At 58.7% G+C, this 26410-nt stretch overlaps 1 protein-coding gene across 5 annotated transcripts in view; it reads left to right on the forward strand.

Moving 5' to 3' along the window:
- Nucleotides 1-2490: 2490 nt before the first annotated feature.
- Nucleotides 2491-26410, forward strand: part of Shisal1 (shisa like 1) — a 56217-nt gene continuing 32297 nt past the window's right edge. The window contains exons 1-3 of one of the 5 annotated variants that reach the window (XM_087213719.1): nucleotides 2491-2799; nucleotides 23088-23191; nucleotides 25113-25326. In XM_087213719.1, coding sequence (XP_087069845.1) covers nucleotides 23125-23191; nucleotides 25113-25326 — 281 coding nt within the window. In that variant the 5' untranslated portion in view covers nucleotides 2491-2799; nucleotides 23088-23124. Of the gene's footprint in view, nucleotides 2800-20614; nucleotides 21145-23048; nucleotides 23192-25112; nucleotides 25327-26410 lie in introns of those variants that run through there. The other 4 variants (XM_087213720.1, XM_004845423.4, XM_087213718.1 and 1 more) reach the window with 4 other exon arrangements.

The following is a 26410-nucleotide window of genomic DNA, read 5'->3' on the forward strand; positions in this document are numbered from 1 at the left end:
CCCAGGGCTGGGGAGGAGGCCTCGGTGGCTGCAGGGGAGGCAGCTGTGTGTGCGAGGCTGGATACGGCGTTGCCCCAGCCAGGTGCGAGCTCTTCCGTCCCCAGGTGCTGGCAGCCACGGGCACAGAGCCCTGCGCAGTGATGGGGAAGCAGGGACCCCGCTGAGCCCTGTACTCCTCGGGGTCACAGACACAGCACACACAGACTCTCTCTCCTGAGACTCACAGCCACCACTGCCCGCACAGACACACACAGGGCCTGCGCGTGGGACGGCCACCCACACAGGCCCGAGGGGGAGGAGAGGCCACCGCTTCCACCCACTCCACGTGTCACAGGGCACACACACCGCACATGCACACCACACCCCGCTGTACACCACACACACACCACACACATGCTACACACAAGCACTACATGCACACCCATGGGTACAAAATCTGTACAACGCACACGGACATGCCATCCACACCCCCACACTGCCCGAATTGCACAACTACAACACAACACACACAATACACACTGCACACACAACACATACTTCACAGAACACACACAACAGAGACTGTGAATGCCACATGCCCAACGATACACCCCACACCCGTGACAGTACATACACACACACTCACACACACTCGTGCTCCCGTACAGCTGCAGTGGTGCCCTCTCCTGCCCATCCCTGTCCACTGAGGCCCCAACCTGAGCGTCCCTGCACCACAGCCCAGCCCCAGGGAGCTCAGAGGGTCGCTCCTCTCCACATGGCCCAAGGGGGAAGTCTGGGTGCCCTGGCCGTGCCCAGCCCCCAGCCCATTCCTGATCCCCTATGCTTCCTTGTCCACATGGGCGGATCTCCATCCCCCAGGGGTCTGGGGACAGGACACTGACACTCAGGGAGCTCTGTGCCATGCCAGAGGTCACGTGGCCAGGCAGGCTCAGAGCTACCTTGTCCAAGCCCACGACACTAACCACTGGACCACATGTCCCAGCCTCTGTTCTTGTCTCCCAGGGACTGTGTGGGCATCACTTCCACCCCAACCTCACCTGGCCAGGTGTCCTCAGGCACCCTGTGGCTACTGTGTCCCATGGGCAGGACCTGCTCAGGGTGACCGCTCAGACAGGGTTCATGGAAGAGGATGAGTCCCTGGATGCCTGCTGACAGATGGGGAAACCGAGGCACCTAACAGTACAGCCTTGCAAGGGTGTATGGCAGCCTGGCACAGCCCTCCTCCAGCCGGGCGCCTTGCGCACGTGGTCAAGCCTCTCTGGGCTCCACACTGTACCCTTGACAGGCGCTCTGGGAGTGGCTTCCGCAGTGCCGTGTAGGTCCTGGCTTGGCAGCCCTGGGTCTCCAAGTTGTGCCATGAACTTGCTGAAACTCCACTCACTCCGGGGGCTCCTCGACACATAGGTGCAGGTGCCTGTCACTGAGGTACCAGGAGAAGTCCAGGTTCCAGGCCAGACCTGGACTTCAGGCAACTCTGGGCTGAGCCTGATCCTAACCCTGCCCCCAGTGTGTCTCAGAGTGGTGCCCTAACCTCTCGAGTCCTGGTCGCCTATCTGTAAGATAGGAAGGGCACCACCCAGAGCTGCAGTGAGGAGCAAACACGGCTGCCTGTGAGGTTCGACCCAAATCTATAAAAATAAAACCAGACCCAACGACGCAGGAGACTGGTGCGGTTCATACAGGGTGGAATGGAGCTTGGGACTGCATCCCTGGACACTAAAGCACTCCCCTCCCAAATGGCACAGAGGTCTGCAGGGTCCCCAGCAGGCGGCTGTGTCCTCCCCAAGCCGGAAAGCCCCTCCCCTGCCAGAGCAAGGTGGGGAACAGGGTGGGCTGGAGTTCAGCACAGCCTCCTCCTGAAGGCAAGGGGTGACCTGGGGGTCTACAGGAAAGGGGGTGCCGGGATTGAGGGCCAGCAAGATGCGGCACTCCCCCGGGGAAGCTGGACAGAGGCTCTGGGAAGGGAAGGGTCCTCCGGTCCAGTCCGAGCCTGACCTTGACCACCTCGACGGAGCCAGGGGCAGGGGTGGGGCCTCCAGGGCTGGGGTCAGCTGCCAGGGTCCCAGGGAGGGGGCAGGTGAGTGTTGGGGACCTGGAGACTCAGAGTCAGAGGCTGGGGAGGAAGGGGAGCAGGAGAGGAGACAGGAACAAAGGCGAGAGCAAGGAAGGAAGGAAGAAAAGAAAGGAGGAGAAAGAAGAAAGGAAGAAAGGGGAGGGTGAAGATAGAGGGAAGGAAGGGAGAAGGAGGAAAAAAGTAGAGGAGAAGAAAAAGAAACGAACCAGCGAAAGAGGGAAGAAAGGAGAAAATGTGAACAAAAAAACAAAAGGAAAGGAGAGAGAAGGATCGCAAACCGACCGCAAAAGAAAACACTGGGAGAAAAACAAAGGAGGAGGGAGAAAGCGAGGGAAGAAAAGAGGTTGAGAAAGAAAAACGGAGAGGAGAGAGGGAGAGAGCGGAGAGAGGGAGAGAGCGCGAGAGGAGGGAGGGGGAAGGGGGAGGTGCGGCGGGCGCGGGCGGCGCAAGTGAAGTGGGTGCGCGGCGGGCGTGGGGCGGCGGCGGAGCACGGGGCGCACGCGGGGCGCGGGGCGCGGGACCCCCAGCCCCAGCCCGGCCCGGCCCAGCCCCGGCGCCTTCCGCGCCGCCCCGCGCCCCGAGCCCCGCGGCCCCCGAGGGCGCCGGGACAACTGTTGCGGCGGCGGTGGGGCTCGCGGGCGCGGGGCGTGGGCAGCCCCGGGCCGGCAGGCGGCGGCGGCGGGCGGCTCCGGCGCCGAGCGAGGAAGCGGCGCGGGCGGCACTAGGTGAGCGGCGCGGCTCGGCCCGGGGAAGGGGGAGGGGCGGCCGGGGTCCCCCGGGGGGCAGGGGCGGAGCCGGGGGGGGCGCATGGCAGGGGTCCGCGCGGAGGGGCGGGATCTGCGGCGCCAGGGGGGGCGCGAGGCGCGGGGCGCTGGAGCCGGCGGGGAAGGTGGGCGCGCGGGAGAGGCGCGTAAGGTGCATCCGGGTCCGGGACGCTTCGGAGAAGGGCCCGGGACCCCCGGGCGCGGAGTCTGGGGGTGAGAGCCTGCGGGGTAGCCTCTGCCCTGGCCTCGGGGTCTGCGCCGAGGTCGGGATCGTTGAGGCTTTAGAAGAAGGGGCCCAGGTCCGAGGAGCAGTCCGGGGCGCGGCGGCCGGACCGGGACCGGAATCCGTGTCCAAGGTTGGGACCAGCGTCCGCCGACCTAGTCCGGGAGCGCAGCGAGCCGGGAGCTGGGTGCGCGCCGGGCAGAGGCAGGGGCCACGCTGCGGACCCGGCGAGCTCCGGGGGTCGTGGCTGGGGGTAGCGAGGCTCAGACAAGGTCCCCCCAAGTGCGGCTCCCTGGGTCCCAGCCCGCCGCGTGGCCCCCGAGGAGCCGCCGCCACCTCCCGGGCCGAAGCAATATTGATCACGCTCCCAGGGCTTGGGTGGTCCGGTGGCGGCGGCGGCGGCCTGGGAAGCTCCCTGAGCGCCAACGGTTGTCATAGCAACGAGACCCTAAGCGTCTTCGGGTTATATTTATTCTAATTATTATTACCATTATCGGTATTAGTATTTGTTAGCCAGCCAGAGGAAAAACGAAAGGAGGAAGAAAAGCCAGCGCGTCCTGGCGCCTCCAACTGTTACCTCTTTGGAAAGAGCGAAGCCGGCTGGTGGGTGGGCCAGACTGGCTGTGCGGTCCCCGGGCCACCTTGGCTGCCTCAGTTCCCCCCGGGAACAGCCCCTCCGGAGGGGTTATATAATCCACCGGAGAGTCTCGACTGTGCCTTTGTATATGCCCTGCCTCTCTGGGCCTCCGATCCTCTTGGCTTAGTGGCTGTTCCTGCCAGACCAGGATGGGAAGAGCAGAAAGTGCCTTGCACCAGGAAGCCCAGGCGCCACCAGCCCTGGCTTCACCGGGTGCGTGACCTTGAGCCGGCTCTGGACTCCTCTGAGCCTCTGTTTCCTTATCTGCCTGCTCCAGAGGAGCTTTCCCACCACCACCGGGTTGCTGTGAGGTCGCAGATAAGTCCGCAAGGAGCGCTGCCGGTCGTGTGGCCCCAGCCTCAGTTTCCTGGCCTGTAAAACAAGGGCCTGGCCCCCAGGTGTCATCTAAGCCAGCTTCAGTCACTGATGGGCTGGGACTGTCACCCTGGACAGTGACTGAAACCCTGGTGGGCTGGGAAGCTCAGCTCCACACTGACGGCCACTTCCTCCCCCGCTGCCCTTTGTTCCTGCTCCGGATTCTAAATGTCCGAATGTGCCCCAAGGGAGCCTTTGGAGCAGCTCACCCCTGGCCAGCTGTGGGAGTGGATTGGAAATGTCATTGAGAATTGCAGTAACCTTTAGTCCCTGGTGTCCATGCAGGTCCCTCCCTCTTTCCTGGTCCTGCGACTGCTGACTGCTCAGGGCCAGACACTTCCCTGCCATGATGCCTGTTTGCTGTGCCTGTCCTGGCTGGAAGTTCTGCAGCCCCGCTGCCCCTGCCCTGTGGGTCAAGCTGAAAGTGTCAGCAGGGTTTTTAATGTCATGGTCACGCTGGGTTCTCTGGTCTGTCTTGGACATTCAGGAGGTGTGGGACCTACTGGTCAACTAGGCGTGATGGAAGCAGTTTGGCCTGGAGCTGTGTGCGTGCGCGTGCGTGTGTGTGTGTGTGTGTGTGTGTGTGTGTGTGTGTGTGTGTATCTCCCTGTCTGTCCCACCCCAGTCTCTTGGGCCGCCTCTTGGGAGTCAGATCCTTGTGGGTGAAGCAAGTGGCTGGGACCTGCCCTGACAGAGGTCCCCTTTGACCTCCATCACCCATCCATCCCTCATTCCCTCGCTCCCCTTCCTGAGTGGCTCCCTGCATCAGCAGACCACCCTGGGAGGTCCTGGAGGAAGCTGACCAGGAAGGAAGTGATCAGGGACGAGCCAGCAGTTCAGACTGGTGGACCTGTGGGGACACATGCCACGGGGCCACACATGGGAGCAGCTGCCCCATGGGGTGCAGGAGGTCAGGGTCAGGAGTCTGCAGAGGGAGGAGGAGGAGTTCTGGGCACAGATCCTCTGTGGCTGTGGCTGCAGATGGGCAGGAGGAGACTGTCCCTTCCTGGACCTGTGGGCCTGGGCAAGGGGGTGGCATGGTAGGAGCAAGGGACCCCCCAGCCTGGGTGAGGCCCTCAGAGGGAGAGAAGGGAGTGGTGGCTTTGGACTTGGTGGCCCTGTGTTGCCCCTGGTCGAGGGGGCAGTAGGACAAGTAGATGTCTGGTCCCCACCTCTCTGGGACAATCACCAGCTCCTCCCCCTTCCCCCGCACTTCAAGGAGGACACAGGCTGCCCAGGCGCCAGGCCCTTGGTATCTGGGCGAGGTGGCAGGGGACACTGGTATGGCTGCCTCAGCTGTCTGTGTCCACAGTGGCTTTGCTGACACAGACTCACGGAGGTAAGCCGGAAGTACTGCTCAGTCCTATTCAGATGCAAAGCCAGGCTCAGAGATAGGTGAATAACAAACCTCTCAGCCAGGGATCACGCTTAGATGATCCATAGATGTCACCAGTCTGTAGACACAGGATCAGGAGCCACTGGAGGCCTTACTGCTAATCATTGTCCTGTTTGCTTAAATATCACCTCCTTTCCTGGAGAGGCCTTGCTTCTATTAACTCAGCCTCTGTTGCTTTGGCTTCTCCCCAGCTGATTGACAGTGATCTTAGAATGAACGCAGCCCTCTCCCCAGCTCCCCAGGGTGGCTTCCCCAGCTGCTCTTTTTAGAAGCAACTGAAGTCACAGCCAACCCCCAAGAACAGTGGGGCCCAAATGCTGTTCTGGAAGGTGGGGTCCTGAACACCCTAGGCAGTGCCAGTGAGCAGGGTTACCTGCTCGTCCTGGGCCCTGCCTTCCTGGGGGCATCGCAGGTGCCCTGCTCTGTCGGTGTCTGTGGCAGAGGCGGCCCCTTCTCTTCCCTCTTCCTCTTTTCCTCCCTCCCCCAGCACACAGCTTCCCTGACCCCTTCCTGTGACCCCTTCTGTGCGTGTGGCCTCAGGATGCAGGGAGAGGCCCCTGGGCTGCTCCAATTTGTCCCCAGTGGCTCCCTGGATGCGACCAAGGCTTAGGACCTGCTTGGGGCTGGCTGTGGAGCGCAGGGCAGCACTGCTCTCCCCACTTTGTTCTCTGTCCCCAGCTGTGGCCAGCTTGGGGATTCAGGGCCCACCCTGGGTGTTCTGATGTCCCTCTCACTGCCAACTCTACCCCAGGCCAGGACTTTCCAGTGGGGCCCCAACGTGCCAGGAAGCCACTGGGGGCCTCTCTGTCCCTAGCTTAGGAGGGTTGGGGTGCAGACCAAGCCACAACCAACCCTGAGTTGATGCGCTGCACGGTGATGGAGGGAGACCCCCGAACCACTGCTGGGAGGAGCCCAGAGCTCATCCACCTCTCCATAGCCAGAGGGGGACACTGAGGCCCAGTGTGGGCTGGGGATGTGTCAAGGTCACACAGTGATTTGGGTGTCCTTGAGGTATCAGAGTGTCCAGCCACACCCTGTGGGCATTGTCCAGAGGCCTCTGAGGGCTGGGCTGGGGGGAGTCCAAACTCCTTGGCTAATGAAACCCCCAAACCCCAAGGTAACCTTTTCAGGAGCTGCTGTGGGGCCCCCTGCCCTGGGCATCGGGTGGAAAAGCAGAAGACACCTCCAGCCCTGCTTTCCTCGGTGTCTCCCGTGGTCTGCTCTGCACCGTGGGCCCCTTGGGGGGTACACACTGCCAAAGCCCCCATCTGTCTGCCCCGACCTGCCTCAGCAGATGTGCACAGATGCGCCTTCAAGAAATCAAGAAATAATGCATGAGTTTTCCAAATTACACCCATTTAACACTGAATTAAGTTCTGCAAGCTTTTAACAGGGCCCTGGGAGGAAAGAAAAAAATTTTCTTTCTGTTCACACTTGCCTGGAAAATGAGACAAACCCTGCTCTTTGAAACCCCAGCTACATAATCTGATTATCCCTCCCTGGCAAAACCCAGAGAGGTACCCGCCGGAGGGGGGGTGCTGGGTCCTTGAGGCTGAGCAATTTGCATGGGAAATTGGGCTGGGAAAGTTTGTCTCCTGCGCCAGATTCCCAGGCTCCTTTTCGCTCGATGGGCTCAAAATAAAGTGCCGTTTTCTTAGATATTGGCACAAATTAAAAATAAAGCAAATTCCTTCAATCATCCGGGGCAGGAATTTCCTCGGAGGCTCCCCAAGCGTGTTAGGGAAGGGATGGTGATTTGCTTTCACTTCGGGCTTCTCTCCCTTGTCGATTGAATCATGTGCGTGCAGCCAGATCTATAGGCCAAGAGAAGACTCACTTAGCTCTCATTCATTCCGCCTCCCTGGAGCACTCTGTGTGCAGGACGGGGCGCAGGCCCCAGGGCTGGGACAGAGGATTTGGAGCAAGGCCCTGCCCTGCTGAGCTTTGCTTTGGGAGTAGGAGCTGGTGAAAAGAAGAACAAGCGACTGAGGGCACAGGGAGGGCTTCCTGGAGTGGTCACTTCAGCTTGGGTCCGGAAGGGTGTGTAGGAGTGTGCCAGCCAGGACAGTGCGGGCCAGGTGGGCAAGGGGGACAGCCCAAGGAGGGTTTAAAGTGAGTCTCATTCACGAGTGTGACCTCCCGGTGACATCTTCAGATTTTAGAAGGAAGCCTCCTTTGTTGCAGCCCAGCCTGACATGTGGCTTTTTGCAAAGACCTTTCACATGAATTACCATCCATCACCCTGGGGCAGCTGGAGACCCAGTTCTCTAGGGAGGGCTAAGCCCAGGGTGGGGCTGGAGTCAGCCACACAGGGTTCTGCAGCCCTGGTGGGGTACCCTGAAAATTCAGTCAAAGAGCATGGAAAAGTCCCCCCCTCCCTCCTGGAGCACAATCTGGCTGAGCAGGGTGGGCTATGGGGCACGGAGCCTTGCTGGCTCTCAGCCTTCATCTCTGGGAAGGGGCTGGTATTGGAGCCCCTGGGCCACTGCATCAGCCCCAGGCCACCCTCTGCCTTGCCTCTGTCGCCTGTGCTGTTTACAGCGCTCAGGTGCTGGGAAGGTGGCATCCACAGGGTGCTGGGTGTCACTGCCCAAGTCTGAGCGGAGCATTGGAGCAGTGGAGCTGGGCCAACGTCAGGGCAGGGAGCCCTAGGGAGGCTGCAGGGTGGGTTCTCCGGTGGCCTCTCACTGGGACTTGGCCAAGTCCTGGGATCCCATAGCTGCGGTGTCCTCACCGAATGGGGTTATCTCAAGAACCAGAGAAGACGGATTTTCATGGAGGGCTCAAGGAGCATCTACTGGCATTCGATCCCGTGCGGCTCACTTTGTCACTGCCATGCGCTCATCGGCCCTGTGTGTTGCCTCGTGAATACTCTTCCATGAAGCAGCCAAGCAGGACCCAAATCTTGTCCCCCCTGGGGCCTGGAGCAGGGATCTCTCCCCCGGTTGTTGAAGGAACGTGAGGAGTTGACCGAGGAAGCAGGGAGCCTGGGACAGGTGGTGCTTCCCCAGTGCCATGGCAACTGGGAGGTAGCAGCCAACTCAGGGCTGGGGCTCCGCTCCAGTGCCACATCTTACCAGCAGCCAGCGCTGGGCTGTCCACTTCACTCCCAGTTCCTGCGTCTTCATTTCCAAAGTAAGTGGATAATGACGAAATAATATGAACTTGCACAGGTGGTCCAGAGGCTGGGAGGTGGGGATGCGACAGTCTGGACACCCAGCTCAGTGACAGTAATAACACTGCCGTGTCTCCTCCTGGTGCTGGAGGAATAGTCAAGGTGAATCCCATTCTCTGCTCTGACTGGCTCTGTGACCTTGGGCTGGTTATGTTGTGTCTCTGAGCCTCAGTTTCCTCACCTAAAAATAGGGACAGTGTCTACCTCACAGGGTTCTTACAAGACTTAAGTCAATGCAAGGGACATGCTTGGTGCAGGGGCAGAGACTGGCTCATAGTGGGTGCTCAGTCAGTACCCCTGTCCTTACTGTTGTCACCATGCCTGCATTTTGTAGCCGAAACACCATGGAAGCTCAGGGTCAGAGCAGGGTCAGCTATCCTCTCCAGCCCTGAAGGAGAAGGCTCCTGGGCCGTGTGCTCTGCAGCAAGCACCCAGCAAGGCCTGGCTGGCTTTGACAGGTCTGCTGTGAATGAAGGAGGTGGACAAATTGTTGGATGGATGGCTAACTGGCTGGCTGGCTGGCTGGATGGATGGTTGGCTGGATGGGTGGCTGGATGGGTGGCTGGATGGGTGGGTGGGAGGGTAGGTGGGTAGATGGATGGATGGATCAGTGGATGGATAGATAGATCATTGGATGGGTAGGTAGATGGATGAATCAATGAATGGTTAGATGGGTGGATGGATAGATGGGTGGATGGATGGATGGATGGATGGATGGATGGATAGATGGATCAGTGGATGCGTAGGTAGATGGATGAATCGATGGATGGATCGATGGATGGGTGGATGAATAGATGGATGGATGGCAGGAAATGTCACAGGCTTGGAGGAGGGCAGCTCAGGAGGAGGCCCGGGCACTGGGGCATAGGCTTCCCTGTGTGTGCACAAGGAATCATGTGCCAGAGCCAGATGTGATTTATCCTCTCCCCCCGAACATTTGTTGACAGACATTGATGGCTAGGGTCTGGGAGCCCCAGGCTGTTTGGTGTCCCTAACAGTTTGGTCCTGGGCTGGACAGAGCCCAGTGCAGCCTGTGGCTGCCACCCCTCAGCACAGGGAAGTTCCAGGCTGCACTGAGCCAGTTACTCTTGCTTCATGAAGGGACAGCACCACCTTCCTCATGCAGAGCCATGGTAAGCCACGGGTGATGTGGGAGAAGGGAGTTTGCAGTCTGTAGAGGTAAACTGAGTCAGCTGAGACATTTGGGCTTCATGCGGTGGGCAGTAAGGAGTTCGAGTGGTCTCAGAGTAGGGAGGTGGTGCCAGGCAGGCAGAGTCGGGAAACACCAGCCCAGTCGATATCTCAGTCCTTCCTGAGGGATCTGAGGCTCGGGGCTGGGGGAGGGTGGTAAGTAAGTGGCAGCTCCAGCCTGCGGCAGAATCGGGCCCCCTCACACACGCACAGCCATAGCAGAGCCCAGGGATGGGAGCACCCTGCCCAAGGCCCCTGAATCCCTGACCTGTCTGGGAGACTTTCCCCTCCTGGCCACACTGCAAATGCCACCTGGCTTCCTCCCTGCAGCCCGTGAGCAGGCCCGGGTGCCATTCCTGCAGCTCAGTGGAGCAGAGGGCACAGACGCTAAGCACAAAGCCGAGACCAAGACCTGCTGGCTCTTCCCTTTCCCCTGGGCGAGGCCAGATGTTCACAGCGGTCAGCAGGGCTCCCTGTGCTCTTGTGGCCACCCCTTGCCACTGCACAGCTTCCACTCCTTCTTCTCTGCCTCAGTCTCCTCCTCCATCCCAGCAGGCCCCATTCCTTTCTTATTGCCATGTGACTCTTTCTTCTGGGGTAATGTGACTTGGGGCTGTAGGAGCTGGTGGGGAACTGCACAGGGCCTTGTCTTTCTGGCTTCCTCTGCCACCTGTAGCTCCCTCTGCAGGGACAGGTGTCAGGCAGGCGTGGGCGAGCCACCTGTCCAGTGTGGCCCGAGCTCATTTGCTCTGAGACTGCAAAGGGCCTGCCTCACAGTCTCTGGGGAGATGTGTGCGGTCACCTGTTTGTCCCAGTGCCTGATTGCTATTCAGGTGTTGGGGTAGCAGAGGATGGGAAGTGATTCTGCCTGGGAGATGGTCAAGATCCAGAAGGCCTACCCAGAGGAAGTGGCTCCCAAGGAGGTGAGTTGCCACATGCTAGTGAGGAAGGAGATGGAGGGATGGTGGAGGCAGAGGGAACCATGGATGGGGAGCCTCAGGAGTGCATTTGGGAAACTTCCATACATCGATGTGGCTGCCCTGCAGCATCTATGAAAAGCTGAACAGAAACCAAGGCTGTAGAAGTCTGATTCCTGAGCATTTGGGCAAGGTACAGAGTTTGACTTTTGCCTGCAGGTCCAGGTTGCAAATGTGTAGCTTGAATGCCACCACCCATCACTGTGGTACCCAGGGCAGGCATTACTAATCAACCCACCAGCAGGACTCAGGGGACACACAGAGCAGGCTGTTAATCAATCCACCAGCAGTACTCAGGGTACACCAGGTCCTCTGGGCACCCCCACCTTTGTCAGCCCCTGAGATGACACCTGGCGGCCCTTGCTCCTCTGTCATGGTTGCTTATGTTCCAGGACAGAAGCGCCACTAAGGAGTGCGGCCCCCTCCTCAGGGCCAGCTCTTCCTTGTCACCTGCGGGCCCATAGGCCCGTGGGCATAAGAGCCCAGCACAGCCTCAGCTGTCCGGCTGGACCCTGGCCACAGAGGGAGGCCCCAGAGAGAGGAGGGCCTGGCAAGACTCTGGACAGGATGAGCAAAAGATTAGCAGATTTCTCTCTTGAAATCCAAACAATCGGACAATCTGTCCTGGATCAATTTAGAACCAGTACAGTGACAAACATCAGCAAATACAGTGTGAAAACTATTTTCTGTCTCGGCGCATTCGGGAAGAGGGCTGAGCTGGAGTTTATTTGCAGCTGTCCAAGGCCAGGCAAGGCCTCTCACCTCCTTGCGGCCCACCTGCTCCCTTCCTGCCTTCGGCTGCCCCCTCCACACCCACTTCCTGCTGGGACCCCCGGCCTCCTCCAGCCTCAGGAGTCAACACCTGCAGAAGCCAGTGTTCAGGCCTCCTGCCACTCAGCCCTGGGAGCACACTGGGCAGTGAGTGTGTCTGGCTCTCTTTGGTGTCACCAGGACCCAGGGGACCTGCACTTAATAGGTGTTCAGTAAGTTTCTTGCCTGAATGGTGGATGGAAGGGATGGAGGAAGCAAGAAAGGAAACAGGCCTTGAGGAACTGACCTGTTCCCATCACACAGTCTGTCACTGGGGCGTGGGACTGGACAGTGATCTGTCACCCTGAGACCAGGATTTCCCTTCCCCATCCCCAGGCCAAGAGCCCAGCTGGAGACCCGGGCCTCCCACACCCATGACCCCTGCTTTCCCAGCAGGCACTGTACCTCCCACTCCTAACAGCTCCCTCCTGCAACTTGAGCCAAATGCTGATTGTTTAACATTCAGGGCAGGGCCAGACCAGAGTAGGGGTGGGGTGGGTGGGGTGCAGGGTGGCGGAGGTGTCCTCAGGGTCTGCATGACCCCCAAAGGGCCAACTCCAGAGCTGCAGGGAGCTGGTGTCTGCAGGAATTGGCACCCCTGGGAATGGGGGTGGCTGGTTCCCAGTATCCCCTCATTTGGGAAGGGAGGGGAAGGAAGCTCCTGGGATGGGAGGTGACTCGGTTGCAGGAAGCATTAGCTTCCTCCTCCTGTCCTTCCATCCTCAGAGCCCAGAAAGAACCTTGGCTTGGAAAGCAGACCCGCTTGGGTCCAAGCCTCAGTATCACCACTGCCGTGTGAGCTGGTCCAGGCGATGTCCCCTCTCTGAAGCTGTGGGTAGGATCCCATCCTCTTGAAAATTGAAGGAACCCAGCCGGGCAAGATGGTGCACACCTATAATCATAGCACTCAGGAGGCTGAGGCAGGAGGATCACTATGAGTTAGAGGCCAGCCTGGGATACATAGACATCTCAAAAAAAAAAAAAGAAAATCCAAAATGAAACAAAAAACTAGGAAACCGAAGAAGATGAGTTTGTAAAGCAGCCAGCATAGTAGGGGCAGGAAATGGCCTTTCCCATGGGTTCTGCCATGCGGTGCGGTTATCATCACACACAGCTTAATTCATGTTTGAGTTCTACTTCTGTGGGCTCCAGACCCCTGCACATCCCCCCAGCCAACAGCATCAGGGGCCCTTGGAGGCCCAAGTCCCTGAGCATTGTGGAGGGAGCCCCACGCCGGGGCACAGAGCAGTGGCAGCCCACGGTCCAGCACGTGGGAGCTGTGTGGCCCTGGAGCACCAGTGTCAGCCTTGCCTTCCCTCCCCTCTGCTCCCCTGGGAGAACACGTGCCAGAAGGGGAAGGGCAGGTCACCCTTCGGGCTGGGCGCTGCAGGCCCCTGGCGAGGTCTGTGCTTCACACAGGGTCTCACCTAAGGCCAAAGTGGGCACCCCACTTAGGGACAGGGGCACAGAGAGGCTGAGTTGTCTGTCCAGGGTCACAGGGCTGGCTGTGTCCCTGTGCCAGCCCGTACCTTCTGTCCTCTGTGGCTGTGGCCCTGGCTGCTCTGCCAGGCCTGGGCCTGGCCCCGCCTCCCCTGGGAATTCCAGCCTTGCCTCCCCAGTTCTCCTTGGGTTTTCCGCCTACAAAGCTCTTCCGTAAATGCATTTTGATGTTACCTCTCCAGTTCCCAGAAATGTTCGAGCCAACATTCCCCCAAAGCGGCACGCTAATTAGACCTCCAGAAAACTGTTTACTCGGATGTCAACTTGTGCTAGAGAATTTAGCAATTTTCTCCCCATTAGAAGGGACGTACACTCTTTGAAAGGTGGCAGGAAGGCCACTGTCGCGGGTGGGGGCCTTGTGTGTGGCCATCAGAGGACACAGGTGAGGACCCTCTGTCCCTGAGGTCCCGGAGAGCTGGGCCGGGTGGGCAGCCATCGCTCAGATGCGTTTCTCAGCCATTCTTTTGTTTCCAAAGCATGAACTCAATCAGAGTGGAGCTGGAATTGGGGAAGAGCTGGGGAGAAGGGTTCAACTCTCAGGCAAGGAGGTTGTCTGCCCAGGAGGGAGCCCCCTCTTGCCAAGGGGAAGGTCACGAAGAGAGGTGGCACCCTGAGATGGGCCACAGGCCAGGTGCCTGAGGAGTCCAGGGAGGCTCCCGGCAAGGCTGAGGTCTGGCCTGGCCTGGGGTTGGGGGAACTGGGGGGCAGCAAGGGCTCAGGAGGGTGGATAGGAGCCACCTCTGCCACCTGCTTTACTCAAGGCCACCAGGAAGTTCTCTGGGCTGTGAATTGCCCAGAGTGATGACAGGCCCAGATCCCTGCGGCCGGGGGCAGCCGACCAGGTCCCCAGCCATCACAGGAGGTGGATGCTTGAAAACAGTGACCAGTCCCACCAGGCCTGCGGTGGTAGCGGCTGGATGGCCATGCTACCGGCCTCCTCCATGCCAATTATGCCACAGAGTGTGGGCAGGAGGTTCATTAGCCCCAAAGTGGGGCCAGGACCAGGGGGACCGTGAGCAGATGAGTGGATGAGATTCCAGGCCGGGGATTGTGGGCTTCAGAGTGCCTGTCAGTGTCGGGGAGCCGCAATGCACAAACCCTGTGGTCTCCTCTGAGGCCCTCTTTGCATAATTTTGAACTTGATTGGCCTGAAGGCAACTTCCCTTAATCACAGCTGACAAGTCTCTGGTTGGAACAGCAGCTGCGGCCAATTAGCTGCGCTGGTGACTTGGTTTGTTAGATCTCGAGCCACCCCTCCCTGCTCCCACCAGCTCCCTAGGCTGCCCTGTTGGGGCTCCTGCCCGGGTCCTGCCAAACTCACAGGTGCCCAGAGCAGATTGGCACTTGGCCTGTGATTCCCAGGCAGGGTGGCCTGGATCGTGTGACTCCAACCAGCTCCTGGGCGGCTTGCCTGGGGTTGGAAGGCTGTAGCCCAGGATATTGCAAACTGACCGCCTGTTTGTGCTAATAAAGTTTTATTGGAACACAGCATTGCTGGCTCATGTACATCTACAGCCACTTCCTGTCTGCAGTGGCATAGCTGCCGGTGGCCAGCAGAGCCGATGGTGTCTACTCCCTGGCCCTTGGCACAAAAAGATGCTGAGCTCTGTTCCACCCAACAGTACTTGAGTTTAAGCGGGCATCAGAGTTCCCTCAGGAGCTGAGAAAGATGAGCCACCCTACGCCCTTTGTCCAGCTGTGGACCAGCGGGCCTGGGGGCTGGGGACCTGCCATTCTCAGCTGCTCCATGGTGGGGTGCAGGACGGCAAGCCCCACATCCTGCTCAGCCACCCCGGGGATCCTCCATTGCCCCTGGCTGCTCTGGGGCACTGGTCGGCTTTCTGTCCCTGTGGCAGAATAGCTGAGGTAATCAATGTGGAAAGGGCGCAGGTCAGATTGAGGACGTCCAGACTCAAGCTAGTGTGGGGACCATGCCAGTAGACACACGAGGAACCAGGCTCGGAGAGGTGATTCCGTTTTCCAAAGGTCCCAAGCTGGTCGGCTCTGGGTCTTTGCTGTTGCATGTTGTGTCCCAGACCCAGAAATCTCCCAAGAGTGGGGACCGCCCCACACCCTAGTTACCACATTTGGTTTCTGAACCTGGATTGCACCCTGGGGCCTACTGTAAGAAACAGCGTCCTGGGGGCAGGTCACAGAATGACTTCATGCCCCCCCCATGAGGGTTTAATGTCCTTCCCCTCCCCTTGACATCTGTAGAGCAGGAGTCCAGCTGTCACCATCTGTCTAGGTGTCATCTCCTCCTCCTGCCCAGCCCTAGGCTGTGAATTCCTGAAGGGCCAGGACGGAGAACCTTCTCACCCAGGTCTCTGTGGGCAGGTAAGGGCTGCAGGGTTTCATGAAGGAGCCAGTAAGGCCATATTTGGCAGTTGTCATCTCATATCTTCCTCCAGACCTGGGGACTGTGGCTGGTGGCCGGCAACCTTCTGTATAGGGGGAAGCAGAGCCTGCCAGGGCCAGGCATGTCCCAGGCAAGCACGTGGGGCCAGATGAGCAGAAGTCTTGGGATTCTGAGCCTGAGTCCTATGAGATGGGATTCCCCAGGTCAGATCAGAACACCAAGCTAGGAGCAGTTAGTGACTTTGTTCCCCAACTCATGGACAGGGAAACCAACGCAGAGTTTATGACCAGAAATTCCCCAAAGGGACAGAATCTCCAAGGCTGATTAGAAGGAGCCTGGGAATCCACACATCCTTTCTGGGATTGGAAAGTCCCAGCGCCAGGCCCAGAAAAAACACTTCCTGAGAGAGTTTGGGGAATTCAGTGCAGGCCTGCCTTGTTGCTGGGAGTCATCTCTACTTTTATTACCCTATGTTTTTCAAGACTGATTCTGTATTTTCCTTGCTAAACTGCTGGCCAGGGCCTCCCCTGGCTCCCTGTCCTCTCCCATTGTGGTCTATGGTGAGCTCCCTTTCCTCGGTTGCTGGTGTCAGTAACACAGCAGGCAGCCTTGAGGCCATCCCTGGGTAAGGGGGCGGGCATTGGCACCCCAGGCTCCTGCGTGTCATGTGCCAAGTGCCGTGTGCTTTGCTACCACTCTGTGCCTTCCTAACAGGGAAGTTAAGTGTGTGTGCCTGAATTTATTCTTTGGGGACCTGAACGCCCTCACCTCGTGTTGCTGAAAAGTTCCTTGCTGTGCCTTGTGGCCATGTGGCTCTGACTGCCTGTGCCTGGTTGCCTATCTCACGGATAGCATGCTGTGACCATTCTAGGTTCTGGGGTTCTCAGAAGAGCTGGGCCTTTGCTCAGCAGAGAAGGGAGTGTCACTGCTTCTCCTTGAACCCAGAAGAGCCTGGGGTGAGGACCCACTGTGTGCACAAGGACATAGCTCACCTCTTTAGCCCCTCCTGCTGTGTGTATGGTGCCAGCTCCATCAAGAAACAGGCAGGGTCTCACTGCAGGGGACCACAGGGAGCCCCTGTGCCCACTGTACCTTTGCTCACAAGTGTATCAGGTACTTCCGACCCAGCTGCGGGGTCAGCTTTGAACAGTAACAAAAACAACAGAGCAGCCCAGTGCAGTGGTACATGCCTATAATCCCAGCACTTTGGGAGGCTGGGACAGGAGGATCGCAAGTTGGAGCCCAACCTGCAAGTTAGCAACTTAGCAAGACCCTGTTTCAGAATAAAAACAAAAATTTAAAAAGGGCTGGGGATGAAGCTTATTTCAAAGGCCCTGGATTCAATCCCAAGCACTGAAAAACAAAAAACAGCAAAGCAGCTCAGGCTTCAAGAGGCAAAGGGACTTGCCCACAGTCACAGGGATGAGAAGTGGCAGGGCTGGGACTGGAACTCAGGTGTTCATGCTGCAGGCTTGAGGCCCCCCTGAGCTCTGCTGAGTCTGGCATTGCAGGGAAGTTGGTCGGTCGCAGGCTAACCTGCCAAGTGACCTCACCTTCCTGCTGCCCCTTGCTCCCCTGCAGGGATATCTTCCCACTCTCACCCTTCAGGGTCCACTGCCAGCCACCCTAGTCTGGGTCCCAGCTCTGCTCACCTGGAAATTGGGGATCATCACAGCACCTCCTAACTATGAGGGTTCAGTGAACTCCTCCCTCTGCCACGACAGCAGGCTACCACTGCACCTGGCTTCTCATCATGCTCCCCTCCCTCTGGGCTGCTGCCATCTATCTGGACCCTGGCTGGATGGGGGCCCCCAGGCCCATGCGCTGTGTGCCATGAAGGATACAAAAGGAGGTTTCTCTCTGGCCCAGCTCAGGGGGACAGGATTCCCGAGCAGGCAGCAGGGAGGGGTGCAGCCTCCTTTGGGGCCCAGCTCCAAATGCTACCCAGGCATGCCAGCGGGGGGCACAGACAGGACCTGGAGTAGGGGTAATTGGGCTGTGGGGGTCAGGGAGCCTCAGGACACACTGACCCATTTGGGACCGCACGTCTGGGCCTGGCAGAGAGGGGAAGGAGTGACAGCCAAGGACAGCCCAGCCCCCACCCACAGGACAATGCCGCCCCTTGGCCCCTGTTTCCTCACTCAGAGTGAGTGTGGGAGCCGACTGTGTTCCCCACTAATTTAACCGAAGCCCACTGACCCCCATGTGACCCCAAGACTGAGGGCGAGGGAGGGGTCTGACCCACGACCCCAGCTGTTTGGTCCTCGGTTTGCTCATCTGGAAAATGGGCTTCTTGTCAGGCTGCTGGGAGGATGCAGGAGGACAACAGTCAGAGCCTGGCCTGTGCACAAGACCTGGGTCAGACACTGTCCTTGCTGCCCTGGGGGTGGCAGCCCAGTCCCGGGCCAGAGCTGGACACAGTGCTGCTTCCATCCCACCTGCCCTGCTCCAGCACACAGAGCTCTGGTGCCCATATGAGGCCAGCCAAGCTACACTCCTTCACAGGGTTTAGAGTTGATGGTGACCCAGAGCCAGGAGAGAGGCCCCAGGCCAGCGTCACTGCGTCACAGGCCCAGCAGATAAGAAGCAGGGTGTAGGGTCCCCAGATCCATGCTTTGCCCAGCACATGTTCCTTCAGGCAGAGCGGGGGCTGGTGGAGCTCAGGGGAGCCTCCTCCATCACAGACAGAAAGGGAGCTGAGGTTCAGGGCGGGTTGGGAGGGGCCTTGCAGGGTGCACAGGCACTGGCATCTGTGAGTGTGGGGGGGTGTCACATCCGTGTGTGCCAGCTCCCTTCCGCCCTGTCCCTCCCACTCCCCCACTCCACCCAACCTCAGGGCCTTTGCATGCACTGGGGTGGAGCCGTGTCTGCAGTCCCCAGCCCAGCATCTGCTCAGCAGGGGAATGAAAGAACAGGTGAATAAATGAGTAAGCGAAGGAGGGATTCAGTGAATGTGTAAACCAATGTCCTAAGCCTGTTGAAGTTGGGTGTGTTACCCCCCGGTACAGATGGGAAACTGAGGCTTAGCGCTTTGGCTTCTCTTCTCCCCCAGGGAAGAATGGGCTAGGGGCCAGGGCTCCTGGCACTGCCAGCAGCCGAGGACAGAAATGTGGGGACACCCAGGAATGGCATCCGTGCCTGCTTTTCCTCCTCTGGCTGACACTGGTGACTCACTCCCTGGGATCTTGGGCTGCTTTATCTCCTGGTGCAGCCGGACTTCGGGGGAGACAGAGGCAGGGGGTGGGGGTTCTCAGTGAACACCCCCTGCAGGGGGAGGGGGACAGCCAGTGCAGTCCAGGGAGGGGCTGGAAGCCGCAGCCAGCTGCGTGCCTGCCACAGTGAACCCCTCCTCCCTGGGCCTTGGTCTCGCTCCTGTGAAGCCCATATGGCAGTGATAAGGGAGCAGGTGGGAGATGGGAGAGCCGTGGGCAGAAAGGGCTCCTCCAAGGTGGTGGTCACTGTGCACCTCCCACTGTGACTCTCACCCCATATCCCACAGGGCAGTGGCAGAGCACCTTCTCCCCACCGCTGCTGGTGACAGAGACTCAGCCTCACTATGTGTAGTCCAGGCTGACCTTGAACTCACTGTGTAGCCCAGACTGGCCTCCAACTCCCAGCAGTCCTCTTGCCTCAGCCTCCAGAATGCTGGGATGGCAGGTGTGTGCCGCCACGCCCTCCCTGGGCCTAGTGGTAATAGTTACTACCCTATGGACACCCGACACTTACGGAGCATCTACTGCGTACAAAGCGTGCTGAGGACGTAGAGGCACCCAGTTCTGCCTCCCCGCCATGCTTGTTCTAGGTGAGGAAGCCACTTTCTGGCTGTCAAAGAAGAAAGACAGCAGTGCTGAGTGACTGCTCAGGCAAAGCAGGGCAGGGAGCACCGGAGAGACGGGTATTGGTGTGTGTTCGAGCACACTTCATCTGCCAGGGCCAGTCAGAGCCCTGCAGGTACCTAAACCCTGGGTCCTGGGTTGCCCTATGGGTAGCACCAGCTGCCAGCAGTTGGTGGAGCAGTTGCTCTGTGTGCCTGGTGCCCTGTGGTCTTTTCTGTCCATCCTTAGCACCCTACCACGTGGGGACACTGTTCCCATTTCACAAATGGAGAAGTGGAACCCAGGGAAGTAACCCGGCCTTGATCACCCAGCTGGGAGGGACTGTGGCTCCTACTCAAGGCCAGGGAGACTGGCCGCAGAGCCCTTGTTTGGAGCTGGGCACGCTTGGCCTCAAACTGCAGCTCTGCCATGCTCCAGCGCTGGCAGACTTCTTAGCCTCTCTGAGCTATGGCTTATATATATATATATATATTTTTTTTTTTTTTTCCAGTACTGGGAATTGAGCCCAGGGACCTTGCGCTGAGTGACATCCACAAGCCTTTTGTAACATTTGTGTTTTGAGACAGGGTCTTGCTAAGTTGCCCGTATTCTCAAACCCTGGCACTGATGGGCACAGCCCTGGGTGGGGCAGGGCAGCCTTCGAGAGCCTCTAGGCCCGACGGGTCAGAGTGGATGCAAAGGCCCAGGGGAGCCACAGACCCCGGAGGCCTAAAGGAGGAACAGAGAGGGCAAGATGGGCCCTGGGGCCTCAGGCTGAGGAGGACTTGGATGGCTTGGCAGGCAGGGCTCAGAAGAGTGGCCCCAGGGTGACTGAGGAGAAACTAGCATGGTGGGAAGGCTGAGGCAGAGACAGGCAGCAGCAAGGGACAGTGAGTGGGGTGACTCACCGACGCTGGAGCTAGGACTTAGCACCAGGCAGCGGCCTGGCCACCCCAACCTGGGCCAGTGGAGGTGGTGCCCTTGGGTGTGCCGAGGAGGAACCCCCAAGGCTGCTGCCATCTCTGGGCACCAGAACAGTGGCTGGATGTCCTGGGTGCCCTTCATGCCCCACTGTCCCCTACCCGGTCCCTCTGTCCTCCCCCTGCCCCACGGAGCCAGGTAGATCCAAAGCGGCTCTGTTGTTAGAGGTGGGGTTTAATTCGTCTTCCCTTGCTCTGTTTCTCTTCACTTGCCCTCCTCCCTCCCCTTCTCGGCCTCGCCAAAACTCAGCGTTTAAAAATAACCCTCAAATCTGGGAACAACAGTCCCTGGCTGACCGAGGGGCCGACTGTAGCCGTGCATGCCTGGCTCGTGACTGTGGACCCGGAAGGCAGCGGGGAAGTCCCCGCCAGGCGCAGATCGCATGGTGGCTTTGTTGGCTTTTCCGGATCATCAGCTACCTTCTCGGGCAGTTTCCCAATCTGCAAGGAAATGGAACCCAGAACAGTCACTGTCATTTGTCCCTGGCACCTGTGTCTCCTGGGGGCTCAGGAGCCAGGGTTTGCCTTTGACCTGGTGGCCCAGTGGCCGTGAGGCTATGCTCACATCACCTCCCTCAGCTCTCGGAGCCTGTTTCCTCCTAAGGTGATCTGGCTCACGGGGTGACAGTGTCTCCCTGCGGCACATTTCGACACCCCAGACATAGAAGCTGCAGGGCCCGAGGCTGGATCCCCAGAGGCTGGATTACCCCCAGGCCTGGACCCCTGAAACTGGGCCCCTGCTCCTCCCAGCTGGCCAGGCCCCCACCCGGAACCTTCCAGCTCTGATGGAGGAGTTGCAGGGGGCGGGGTGTCACCAGAGCACCCTGTCCGGGCCCAGCGTCTGGGCTCTGGGAGGACCAGCGGCTAGGTAAGAGAATGGGAACTTGGGCGGAGGAGGTTTTGGGAAGGACATGGCGCTAACCAGCTTCTTGGGTGCTGCAGGATTCAGGCTCCCAGGAATGGGGGCGGGCAACCTGGGGGCGAGTGATGCCCCCACATCAGCCCTTGTGCTGACCTTGTACTGAGGGAGAGCAGTGGGAGGGGCCTCCTTCATGCTGCCAGCTCCAGGACTGGGGCTCTGTCTGCAAAAGTGGGGCAGCCCCACCCTGCGGGGCAGTGGGGTCCAGAGTGTGCTGGCCTGACTCAGCCTCACCAGGCCTTGGCTTCCCAGGATGGGGCCAGAGGGGCCCAAAGCCCTCCCTACAGGGTGTTTTCCAGGCTGATCCTGAAGTTTCCCTGGAGTGAAATCCTCTGCTAAGCGCTCCAAAGCTGTAATCTCCATTCATCCTCCCAGGAGGGCTGGAAGCGAGGCTGGAGCGCAGAGCAATTGAGCAGCTTCCAGCCTGGGGAGCAGCAGCAGGGCGGGTGGGAGCAGAGGGCCCCTCTAGGCATCCTGGGACCCAGAAGCCCACATCGGAGACACTGGAGAGCCATCGCTCCCTTCTTTTCTTCTGGCAAAGTGGACCACACTTGCGGACCTCACAGGAATGGCACCTGTCGCCATAAGTTCCCAGATGTCCCTGCTACCGAGTGTCCAGTCTCAGGGTCGCCCGGGTGGCTGCCCCCACCCTGCCCGTGGCCCTGGCTTTGACCATGGCTGACACAGGGTGTGGAGCTGCTTCGGGACCCTAGCCTGGTCCCCTCTGCCCTGCCTGGCGAGGCTGAGCGCTCAGGAGGACATGGTGGCCCTGGGCTGGCTCCATGGGCCCGGAGCAGGGTCTAGGACAGTCCCAAGCCTGCAGAGGGGCCCTGTCTGGACTGTACACATTCTTCCCCATCTACTCTGACAGCCCTGCTGCCTGGGGTCACCTCTCTGCTGTGTGTGTCACCTCTCTGGCTAGGGCAGGGGCAGAGGGGCCCATGGAGTTGTCACCACTCGGTGGAGGGACAGGGAGTCCAGTGAAGGGTGGAGCAGAGCAGCCGGGCCAGGAGGGCCCGGGTTCCCCACCCAACTGCCCTCACCCTGCTTCCTGTCTCTGGACTGAGACTTCTTCTTGGGGACTGTCATTAGCCGATCACGCGTAATCTGTCTTTGTGACCAGCTTGTCTCGCTGGACGCGGTGCCCCCGTTCCATCTGGGTTTTGCGTGTGTCAGAGGCTCCTTCCTTTTGAAGACTGAGTAGTACTCCATTGTGTGCACATCGCGCTGTGTGTACCACCTGTCTGTCCATGGACACTTGGCTTGTGTCCCTCTTGGCTCCTGTGAATATTTCTGCTGTGAACATGGTTGTGCAAACACCTGCTCGTGTCCCTGCTTCCTGCTCTTTGGGGTGCAAATATCGGCTAGAGTCCTGAGTCCTGTTCTTGGGGGCATCCTCAGAAGGCCCACAGTATTCTAAACACTCACCTGTGTGTGCACGTGTGTGTGTTCCCATGTGAGTGCACATGTGTTGCCGGCATCCTCACCGGAAGACACAGGCGAGTATGCTTCTGTCAGCTCTGCCCTCTCTGTGTAGTTCACCGCCTGGTCCCTAACGTGTGGCTGCACCCGGCTCCGTGCAGGGGTTAATGGGGGTCACTGTTGCGAGCCAGCAGGGAGCTGACCCCAGCTGACCGGACGTGCTGGTCCCAGGCCTCCTTTTCCCTGCCCAGCCTCAGCACCGCTCATATCTGCCTTTGATTAGGTGCCCTTTAGCCATGAAAAGCACAGGAGGTGGCGGTGACCTGTGGGAGAAGCTCGCTCCTTCCAGAGATACCGGATGGATGGCGGCTTCCGTCCTCTGTCCTCCGTGCCCAGCCCACTCCCACCTCCTGCTGTCCTGCTCCCTCCAGGCAGCCTGGCCACCCACACACCCTGGGTCTCCTTGACAGGCAGCGCTGGGCAGATCGGGTCGATGCAGGCCAAACGATGACCAGTTGTGGGCAGCAGTCCCGGAACGCGCTCGCCCTGCTCTTCACGCTGCTCTTCTCAGCAGGTACGACTGGGCGGGCGGTGGGTACAGGGCCCTTCGGGGCACCCAGGGGGAGAGTCTCATGTTGTGGGGTTCAGGGGATTGCAGGAGAAGCCCCCACTCACATCTTCCCCTTCAGCCCCGTGGCAGAAGCTTGATGATGACAAATCACCCTATGTTACAGATGGGGAAACTGAGGCTTGGGGATGGAACTGACTTGCCTGAGACAACACAGCGCGTAGGGGGCCGAGATTCCAGCCCAGGCAGCCCGCCCACTCTGGGACTGCTCTCCGGCACTAGCCAGCCCCAGGCTGTCCTCAAAGTCTCAGGTGGATTCGCAGGTGGCTGGAACTCGCGCTACAAAGATGGGGATCAACCAAGCCCTTTGCGCTTCCAAATCAGAGAAACCCCGTTGTCCCCACTGGTCCCCCCAGGGGGGTGCCCACAGGGCCAGCCAGGGCCAGCACGCTCCCCCCCCCCCTGTCTCCCTCTCCCTTTCTCTCCCTCTCTCCCTCTCTCTCCCCCCTCTCTCTCCCTCCCTCTCTCTCTCCCTCTCTCTCTCTCCTCCCTGCCTCTCTCCATGTGCCTGTCTCAGTCTCTCTCCCCTCTCACTACCTGTTCACGGCCTCCAACTCCAGCTAAGCCCGGTGGTTTCCAGCCCTGCACCTCTGCTGCGTGCAGCTCCAAGGTGGCCTTGAAGGGTTGGGTTGAGGGGTGCCAGGCAGGTCTTCCAGCATGTAGAGCTGAAGCCAAGCCAAGGCCAGGACTTGGGCCACCGTTTGCCAGCTCCTCCTTCCTCTGGTGTCCCTGTTCATTGGCTCATGGGGTCCTCCCTGCTCCTGGGAGGGAGAAACCACTAGTCTCTCCTACAAGTGAGGAAATTGGAACTCACAGATGGACAGAAGCCTGTCCCAGGTCACCCAACAGGGGAAGGGGGTCAGAGATTGCTGGTAATGAGGGCCAGGAGCCACCTTGAGCTCTACTGGGCCCAGGCTGGAACAGGAGTAGGAAGGCTCAGCTTACACTCTGCTGTTTGCAAAATGCTTTCTGACAATGGAGGGCTGAGCTGGAAGCCCCACTTGTCTCCTCCATGGAAGGGATCATTGAGATTTGGGGCTGGTGCATCGGGTGGCACATACTTAATACCTCAGAGTCACAGGGTCAAAGACAGGTGGCCCTGGAGAGCTGCCTGACTCCAGTGCTGTCCCCATAGAGGAGGAAGGGGGGGGTCCCATCTTGTAGGAACACTTGCAGGATTTCAAGCCAGTCTGTGCACTCCGCTGCCCGGGGCACCACCCACGAAGCTGGGCAGTGCTGTGTGCTCTGGACAGCAGGTGGGCACCATGTGGGCTGCAGCCCTGGCCGACTCAGAGCCCCCCGCCCCCCGCCGCCTGCCCCTGCTCTGAATCCAGGGTCTCTGTGGTTAGAGAGAAGCAGCCAGCAGAGCCCCCTTAAGAGGTGCAGATGCAGTACAGCGACCCTTTTCTGAGGATGCTGATTAAGCCCCAGACAAGGTCTCCGGGATTTTCCATTGTACGTTGCTCAGTCTTGCTGCCACTCCTGTTTCTCCCCAGGGGCTCCACTCCTAAATCCCATCCTAGAGGGCGGGGCTCAGGCTAGCGCTGTGGGGGAGGGGACCAGGCCGAGCCCAGGGAACTCTGGTCAGGGCACCAGGGCTGCAGCTGCTTTGGACACAAGGAGGGGACTGGGTTTTGCACCCCGGCCAGCCTGTCATTGGCAGTGGCTCCAGTTCCCAGGAAGAGGCCACCAGAGCTGGCAGCAGAGCAGGGGACTTTGAAGCCAGGCCCTGCACCAGCTCAGCCAAGACACTTAGGCCTCTGAGCCTCAGTTTCTCCATCTGTCAAGGGGGATCTCAGACTTGCCTGCTGGATGGGGGGTGTTGGGATGGCACAGGGGCCCCTATCAAGCCGAGCCTCTCTTACAGGCCTGTCGGCGCATTTCCGGGTGTGTGAGCCCTACACGGATCACAAAGGCCGCTACCACTTTGGCTTCCACTGCCCCCGGCTCTCGGACAACAAAACCTTCATCCTGTGCTGTCACCACAATAGCTCGGTCTTCAAGTACTGCTGCAACGAGACAGGGTTCCAGGCGGTCATGCAGGCGAACCTCACGGCCGGCTCCGAGGGCTACGTGCACAAGTGAGTGTGGGGCCCCATCCCCTGGGGTCAGGGTCTCTGTCCCGCTCTGCCCTCTGAGCATTGGTCTTCTCATCTGAAAAATGGGCACATCACGGCCACGGCAGGCCTGTGCAGATGGTAAATGGGGCCAGGAATCGGAAGGCTTCCTGGCCTGGAATCTACTGGGCTCAGGGGTCTTCTTTCACTGGTACTCATTCAACAAGTACTGGCTGATGCTGCTGAGCCAGAGGTTACTCATCCTGGACACCTCATTTCCTTAGGGTGCTTAGAACCTTGGGACTGGGATCGTGATGGAGGGGACCACAGGATGGAGAGGGGGATTTGTGAGCCGAAGAGTGGTGGCAGGATGCTAACTAAGCCGTGGAGGACAGAGGCAGTGTGTGTTTATCTCAGGAGTGAAGCTGACCACCTTTTCACACATATGAGAGCTGTTTGCACATCTTATATGAGCTAGCTGCTTACATCGTTTACCATTTTTCTATGGCACTTTTCATCTTTTATTTATTTATTTATAGAAACTCTTTACATAGGAAATAAACGAGTTACAATTATTTTCTCAACATGCCTTTGACTTTAGGATTCTTTTCCCTTGTGCTTAGTTTTAATTATTATGTAACCACATCACATCGAAACTCCTGGTTTTGCTGCTTCTGGGATTTGGATCATAGCAAGAAAAGCTTTTCTTGTTTGAGATGGCTAAAAAAGATCCCCCGTGTCTTCTTCTATTTCTTTTCTGTTTTAATTTTTCATCACTGAACCTCTGGTTTATTATTTATACCAAATTTATTTTGATTTTGTTTTGTCTTTAAATATCTGAGCTTTTGTTTAAAGCAAATTAGCACTGATGTAAGTTTTGAGCATGGAATCCATTCTTTTTTTTTTTTTTGTCTCATTATTCAGTGCATTGTCCACCTCTCTGTTGACTTTGAACACAAACCCAGCCTGTATTGTAAGGTTTCGACTTTGAGGGTCAGGGTTGATGGCGATACTATACTTGCCGGTATCCTGCTGTGTTAATTACTGTGACTTGCTGTGTCAGCTACGTACTGTGTTCTAGAGTTTTACAACATGCATGTTTTAGTGT

The sequence above is a fragment of the Heterocephalus glaber genome, unplaced genomic scaffold (genome assembly GCF_053883595.1).
Source record: "Heterocephalus glaber isolate CG9 unplaced genomic scaffold, H.glaber_assembly_v1.0 deba00001444, whole genome shotgun sequence".
In the NCBI taxonomy this organism is placed as follows: Eukaryota; Metazoa; Chordata; class Mammalia; order Rodentia; family Bathyergidae; genus Heterocephalus; species Heterocephalus glaber.